Below are 8,441 nucleotides of genomic sequence, written 5' to 3' on the forward strand. Positions count from 1 at the left end.
TCGATGCCGTCCGTCTTAGTGGACAGCCAAGTAGTGCAGAGCTACATCTACAACCAGACAAGAAGGTTCATGTATACGCTCAGCTCTGGGGTTCAGCCACCCGGATCCGTTCCGATGTGGAAACGACTTCGCAGGAACCTGTAAACAGTGGGACATTGTATCCATCACGCCTTTGAGGCAAAAGACTATGAACATTCGGTACCTCGCGGAAACTTGACGGCGGGGAGCTCCACAAGATCAATGGAAACAAGTCCAACAGCTTGCCAAACTCCCTGGGACCGTCGGAAGAAGAAATAGTCCTGCCGGCCTCCAGCACCAAAATGAGTGGCGATCCAAGATCTTCTACAGGCCCGTCAGTGAAGTGGTACTCCTCATGCACGTGAAGAAAACTTGAACTCGTGGACCGTGTCCACACCAAAGACTCTCTTTGTGTTGTCTGTCTCTCGTTTCAGCTCAGCGAAACTCCTTGAGGAAGACACAGCTACTGCTTAGATGACTGGATGAGCGAGATGACCGCGAACTTCCTGAACGTCGAAAGATCCAGTTATAATGAACTTTACATGTTGCATGATGATATGAGAACTGATATTGTGGTATTTGCGATACCAGACGGGGAGTGTTCTGTCCCCAGTAAAGGGTACATGTTTATGTCTGTATACATTGCATCCCACTGTGTTTACTACGGCCCCTCACTCCTGAGAACTCATGACATTTTCTGTAACCCAGGACAAAAGTCTGGGAGCCTGCCTTTAAAGGAGTTTTGCCTTAACAGAAGCCCCTCTCTCTGTCCCCCATTGGGAAAGGTCTGCATGCCTTCTCAATCTAACTTGGGTCGCTTAGGGTCTTATTGGTTGAAGGGATGCCCTTCATGTCCCCTCCTGTGTCACATGGATCCTAGGCTCGCCACCATTGGATCTCGCCCCTAGCCCCAGCCTGTGGGGACTTTTCCTGTAATCACTCTCCAAGATTGTGAGCCAGTCTCAGCCACGCCATGTAGAAGACGCACGTGCCTGTAACCTCGTTACACGAACAGCTTTTTTACATTTCTCCTACCGCTTTGATCCTAAAAAGACTAATCAGCTTAAACCCTCGTCTTCTTACCTGCATCTCAAGAAACTCCTAGTTCCCCCCCCCCACCCCACCCCCCCAACCCCCACCCCCACCCCCCCCCCCCCCCCCCCCCCCCCCCCTCTCCTACCTATTTCCAGCCATAAGGATCTTCGCCTGAGGCTACTTTGAATTGAATCCAACAATTGTGAGTAATAGAAGAATTATCTATGCAATAAATGATTCATACTTAAAAGATCCTTGTTTGAATACTGATTAAAGGAGAAAAGTTAGCGTCTGGATGAGGAAACTTGGGAAGTTTTTATTGAGCCAGAACAAAAGGTTTTCTCCCATTTTGTGTTTATGTGAAAAATTCTTAGTATACAGGGCCCTTAGGTTATAGGCCTTCTGGAGATAAAAAAATAGGTGTACTAGCTGAATGTAATCTGCTTTGATATGTCTTGAAAGAAATGGAAATAAAAAATTATAAATAAAATTATAAGCTATCCTCTGTAAGCTCTGTGCTGTACCATCACTTGGAGCAAGCAAGTTGAGGGAGGAGTATAGTAAACAGGTTCTAGATGTTACATAAGATTTTCCATACTGGGTCAGACCAAAGGTCAATCAAGTCCAGTATCCTGTTTCCAAGAGTGGCCAATCCAAGTCACAAGTACTTGGCAGAATCCCAAAAGGTCAATAGATTCTAGAGATGTGAATCGGAACCGGAATCGGTTCGGATTCTGGTTCTGATTCACATGTGGGGTTTTTTTCATCGGCCGATCGCGGTTTTGTTTATTGGCTGTGCCCGAGCCGATAAACAAAAACCCACCCCGACCCTTTAAAACTAATACCTTAGCTTCCCCCACCCTTCCGACCCCCCCCCCCCCCCCAAATTTTTTTACAGGTACCTGGTTTGTCCAGTGGGGGTCCCTGGAGCGATCTCCCGCTCCCGGGCCGTCGGCTGCCACTAATCAAAATGTGGCTGATGGCCCTTTGCCCTTACCATGTGACAGGGTATCTGCGCCATTGGCCGGACCATGTGACAGGGGCTGACCAATGGCACAGGTAGCCCCTGTGACATAGTAAGGGCAAAGGCTATTGGTGCCATTTTGATTACTGGCAGCCGATGGCCCGAGTGCAGGAGATCGCTCCCGGACCCCCGCTGGATCACCAGGGGCTTTTGGGCAAGTCTTGGGGGACCCTCCTGACCCCCACAAGACTTGCCGAAAGTCCAGCGGGGGTCCAGGAGCAACCTCCTGCACTCGGACCGTCGGCCGCCAGTATTCAAAATGGCACCGATAGCCTTTGCCCTTACTATGTCACAGGGGCTACCGGTGCCATTGGTCAGCCCCTGTCATATGGTAGGAGCATAAGATGGTGCCGGCCAGCCAGTGCTCCTACCATGTGACAGGGTCTGGCCAATGGCACGGATACCCTCTCACATGGTAAGGGCAAAGGGCCATCGGCGCCATTTTGATTAGTGGCAGACGACGGCCCGGGAGCAGGAGATCGCTCCAGGGACCCCCACTGGACCACCAGGTTCCTGTAAAAAGTTTTTGAGGGGGTCGGGAGGGTGGGGGAAGCTAAGGGATTAGTTTTAAAGGGTCGGGGTGGGTTTAGGGGTTATTTTTGTGTGCCGTTTTTCCCACCCTCCCCCAAAATGATAAGAGAACCCCCACGATGAATATCGTGGGGTTTTCCTATCATTTTGGGGGAGCCCCCGATTTCTGACGATTTTGAAAATATCGTCCGAAGCCCAATTCACATCCCTAATAGATTCCATGCTGCTTATCCTAGGAATAAGCAGTGGATTTCCTCAAGTCCACCTTAAAAATCATTTATGGATTGTTCTTCTAGGAACTTGTCTAAACCTTTTTTAAACCCAGCAACACTTACAACTTTCACACATCCTCCAGCAATGTATTCCAGAGTTTAATTATGCATTGAGTAAAAAACATAATTTTTCCTCTTTGTCTTAAATGTATCACCTAGTAACTTCATTGAATGTCCTCTAGTTTTTATGCTTTTTGAAAGACTAACCAACTCATTCATGTTTTACTGTTCCAATTTACTCATTAGTTTATAGACTTCTATCATATCTACCCTCAGCCGTCTCTTCTCCAAGCTGAAGAGTCCTAACCTCTTTAGCCTTTCCTCATAAGGGAATCATTCCTTCCCCTTTATCATTTTGATTGTCCTTCTCTGTACCTTTTCTAATTATGCTATGTCTTTTCTCAGATGTGATGACCAGAACTACTCATAATACTCAAGGTGCAGTCGCACCATGGAACAATATAGAGGCATTATGATATTCTCTGTTTTATTTACCATTATGGAGACCCTGAAAACCAGACCTATTTGTGGCATTCCATGACTAGAGTTGACTACTTCTATCTTTCTCTGTTTCCCTAGATTAGATTTTTCATGCCCCTTCTATTGTCTGTAGCTGGCTTTGTTTGAAGGCAGTAGTATAGGATTTCACATTTCCTTGAAAAACCTGCTTGTTTCCAAAGGTTGGGCTGCCACATTCCCTGCTTCACCACATTTTATCTTGCATATAGCTACTGTGTAATTTTCCACTTGTTGGCAGAGCTGTCAAATTTCTCAGTTCCAGGAGGGAGATTTTAGGCCAGTCCTAGATTTCTGATAACTCCTTTCTGATGCATTATGGGATCTGCAGCACTGATTTCAATGGGCAGAATCACAGACTATAAATACCACACTGATTTGGAACATGGCACTGGTTACAGTCTCCTTCCTGGAAATGAGTGACTTCGCATCTCTATGTTGGGGTTACAGACCCCATCAGATGTGCCTATTAGTATACAAATGTTTGCAAATTTATGCAAGCATTCTGCAAAGGGTGGCTTTCCATGGACCATAACTGGACATCCCACCAAAGTTGCAGCTTGAAGATCAGGTGGGGGCAAGGATTACTGTGAGTTGCAGATCCACTCATCACTTGGCTTTTAAGCACTCCCTCCATATATTTGCATTATAAAATGTAATCAATTATTTCAGCCATCCTCATAAACTCATCTACCACAGCTTCTCTCATACACACTCTCACAAACAGTCTTCTCTCTCACACAGACATATGCATATCAAGTAGGTTTTCTTTCCCTCATACCAGCTTTTTCTCTTCTATCTTCCAAATCTCCCATTCACAGAAAGCCCAAATTTAGATTATTATTTTTGGGAGACAGGGTTGGAGGGCAAAGTGGGGGGAGGGGGTGTAAGAGTTAAGCAAAAAAAGTATGTGCAACGCTCTTCTCTCAAATTATAGGACATAAAAGCTAAAAAGAATAAAAAACTGTAAATGTCAGGTGCTGGACATTAAAGCTAGAATTTAAAAAATACATATAAAATCAGTCAAATCTTTCCACTCATGTAATCAGATAATTAATGTGAAATTAATTTGAAAAGAAAAGACTTTCTTACCTTTCTCTTTTTCTTCCATAACATACTGTTCTCATAAGAACATAAGATTTGACATAGTGAACCCTTGATCTGATCCAATAAGCCCAGTATCCTGTTTCCAAAAGTGGCCAAACCCATTCTTTTCCATTCATTATTTTATAGACTTCTATCATATCCCCCCTCAGCCGTCTCTTCTTCAAGCTGAAGAGCCCTAACATCTTTAGTCTTTCCTCATAGGGGAATTGTTCCTTCCCTTTATCATTTTGGTCATCCTTCTCTGTATTTTATAATTCCACTATATCTTTTTTGAGATGTGTCAACCAGAATTACACACAATACTCAAAGTGTGGTCTCACCATGGAGCGATACAAAGGCATTACGACACCTTCTGAATTATTTCTATTTGCTTTCTGAGCTGCTGCTGCACACCGAGCAGAGGATTTCAACATATTATCCCTGATTATTCCTTGATTCTTTTCCTGCTTGGTGATGCCCAATGTGGAACCTTGTATTGTGTAGCTATAATTTGGGTTGTTCTTCCCTATGTGCATCCCTTTGTATTTCATTTCATTTATTAAACTTAATATACCTCCTGACGATGGGAATTCCCAAGCAGTTAATTCCCATTGATAGACAGTTTAATAAATGAAATGCCCGCATTAAATGTCATTTGGCATTTGGATGCCTAGACTCCTAGTCTCACAGGGTCCTCCTGCAGTTTCTCACAATCTTCTTGTGATTTAAACAACTTTGAATAATTTTGTATCATCAGCAAATTTGATCACTTCACTAATTGTTCCTATCTTTAGGTCATTTATGAATATGTTAAAAAGTATTGGTCCCAGAACAGATTCCTGGGGCACTCCGCTATTAACCTTCTCTGTTGAGAAAATTGACCATTTAGCCCTGTTCTCTGTTTTCTGTCTTTGAATCAGTTCTCAAGCTACAATAGAACATTGTCTCCTATTCCATGACTTTTTAATTTCCACGAGTCTCTCATGAGGTACTTTGTCAAATGCATTCTGAAAATCCAGATACACTCTATCAACTGGTTCACATTTATCCACATGTTTAATCATGCCCTCAAAAAATTTAGCAGGAAACCAATGCCTCACATTACAGTAGCAGATAAGTTGCCTAACTGAAAGGCCCCAGATACAGTAGCTTGTCGCCATGTAAAATTGAACTCCTCGAGAGGAGGTTGGAGAGGGGTAGAAGAAATGGTGGCTCTGATGGAAAGGCATGAGTCATTCTCTTCCTCTTCTTACCCATTTACAAGGAAGGCAAAACTTAGCTAAGAGGAAAACCGCAGCCAAATTTGCCCTAGTGGCATGCCCCTTTGGAGAAGCATGGTTTCAGCGTGCAAACAAGGCCCAGGTTTTATAAGGCAGCCAGCACTGAACAGTGACATCAGAAGGGGGAGTTTCCATGGACACCAGGCAGCTCAAACAGCTAGTAAGACTTCATTGCTTCTTCATTGCACTCTCCCTAGTTGTATGCTGCCAAGGCCCAATATCTAGGGTTCTATCTCCCTCGGGGGTGGAGGCCCCTGCGAGACATGGGTCTGGTCTTTCCTTGGGTAATGATTCCTTGAATACCCTAGTCAACGATGGAGAGGTCTTAGCAAGAAATTATGAAGAAGATGATCAGCTGGGCCTCCTAAAACCATTAGAGCAGGCTGCATTGATGAAACCTGCAGTTATAAATTTAGAGAATTTATGGTCAGCAATTGCAAGTCTAGAGAATGTTTGATATCTAAGATGGACAATATATTATCTTCAATTAATGCTCTGACCATTACATCTAGTGAGTATTCTAAGCAAATTAAAGAACAAGAGGGAAAACTGGGTCAAGCTGAAAATTCAATCAAGAATTTATTTGATTCTGATTTAGCTCTGATTAAAGATAACCAGGTGATTCATCATAAATTGGAGAATATAGATAATTATTCTGGAAGATCCAGTGGTGTGCAGTCAGGGCCTTCAAGGGATTCAGTGAATCCCCAGCCCTTAGGGGTCGCTACGGGTGGCAAGTGCCACCCCAACTTTAAACATCAGATCAGGCAAGGATAAACCAAACCCCTGCCAGATCCGATCAATAGTGACACCCCCACCCTCCCATAACCCCCTTTCCCCTGGCAGCAGGAGTCACATTTAACCAAACGACATCTCCTGCTGCCACGGGGCCTGTCTCGCAGCTCTTATCACGAGATTAGCCTGGCAGCAATAGGAGATGACATTTTTCTAAATGCAATTCCTGTTGCCATCCACCCCACAAACCAATGGGGCTGTGAGCAGATCCCATCATGCTCGTGGCCGAAGAAGAACAAAAAGGTCTGGCGGCAGCACAAGCAAAACCCAACTGCTTGAGGCCGAAGGAAAAGGTCCAGAGAGGTCGCAATCAGAGCCTACTCACTCATGGCCGAAGTGAAGAAAAAAGGCTCAGAAAGGTGCAAGCAGAATCCATCCCACTCGCAGCCAAAGAAGGAAACAAGGCCCAGAGAGGATGCAAGCGGAGCCCACCAGCTCATGGGCAAAGAGAAAGAAAAAGGCTTGGAGAGGCCGTGAGCGGAACCCAGCCCATGCTGGCCAAAGAGCAAAATCAGGGCCCAGGGAGACCGCAAGTCGAGCCCACCTGCTCGTGGCTGAAGAGAGAGGAAAAGCTTGGAGAGGTTGTGAACAGAACTCATGCCGCTCACAGACAAAGAAGAAAATCAAGGCTTGGTGTATGCCTATGAGAGAGAATATGGAAGCCTGCTTGATTGTGTGACTGTGAGAATGATTGGGAGCCTGCTTGTGTGTGTGCCTGTGTGAGAGCCTGTATTTGTGTACCCATGAGCGTGCATGCCTGTGAAAGCAATGTGTCACATACAGGTTCTCACAGGCACACACACACACACACATATAAAGTGTCTATGAGGGAGAGAGAGACTGTGTATGTGAGAGATAGGGTATGTGTGTGAGAGCATAGGCATGTATTTGAAAGAGAGAGTGTGTGAGAGAATGAATGTGTGTTGTGTGTGTGTGTGTGTGTGTGAGAGAGAGAAGATAAAGTTTGTGTGGCACTACCTCCCCCAATCCACGACAATTTCGGGGTGACTAGAAATCAAAATATCCCAGGTATGGAGAGCAGGAGTTTTTAAAATCCTTTTATTTTAATTACTGGGTGGTGTTTGATGTTTCTGCTGGTTTGAAATATTTTATTGGTGTTTTGGAAAATGTATAACAAGTTTTTTTAATTATTGGATATTTCTTGGCTGCTTTAACATTTATTATTTTTATTAGTATGATTTTAATATTGTGAATGTTTTATGTCTTGATTTTATTGCTTGATGTTTTGTGAGGAATGATGATGTTTCTGTTTTTCCATTGTTACACTGCTTAATAAAGTCGGGCTTGTGCTTTCCAGTTCATTTTTTGTTGGCACATTTCTATTTATACTTTATGGTTTTTTTTTATTTTATTTTGGTGAGGGTTGGTCTTATATAACTTTAATTCTTGCTGTAAAAATGACAGTACTTATTATCACTGAATTTTATGGCATTATGGTCATCCCTTTTTCATTTCTATTTTAACGAAAGTTTGTTTTATTAATTTCACCTGCATGCAGAAAACAGTTTTGGATGTTATTGCTGAAAATAATTTTTCATACACATTTTATTTTCACAGCTGTTAGGTGATTATTTTAAGCAAGGGCTGGACTTAGCCAATGTTCCCTTTAAGGACTGGGTTGCTGTGAGCATAAAATTGATAGGCTTTTTGCATCAAAGAAAGTAGCGCTCAAACATTAAGCATATAATAAAATAAATAAAACGCATATAATCAATAAATGCATATCGTAAAAACATAACAAGAAACCAGAATAAAGTTATTTACAGAATCACTATATAGACCAAATTAACCAGGGCATCTTCTAGGGTTTTACTATTCGCCAGAAGGGTATTGGGTAGAGCATTTGAGTTCGTTGTAGTTGAT

General features: G+C 43.4%; 1 protein-coding gene across 1 annotated transcript in view; it reads left to right on the forward strand.

Moving 5' to 3' along the window:
* LOC115095298 (alcohol dehydrogenase 1C-like) overlaps nucleotides 1–492 on the forward strand; it is a 67,679-nt gene extending 67,187 nt beyond the window's left edge. The window contains exon 9 of the mRNA XM_029608797.1: nucleotides 453–492. Coding sequence (XP_029464657.1) covers nucleotides 453–492 — 40 coding nt within the window. The remainder of the gene's footprint in view (nucleotides 1–452) is intronic.
* Nucleotides 493–8,441: the final 7,949 nt, after the last annotated feature.

This window comes from Rhinatrema bivittatum, chromosome 1, assembly GCF_901001135.1.
Source record: "Rhinatrema bivittatum chromosome 1, aRhiBiv1.1, whole genome shotgun sequence".
In the NCBI taxonomy this organism is placed as follows: domain Eukaryota; kingdom Metazoa; phylum Chordata; class Amphibia; order Gymnophiona; family Rhinatrematidae; genus Rhinatrema; species Rhinatrema bivittatum.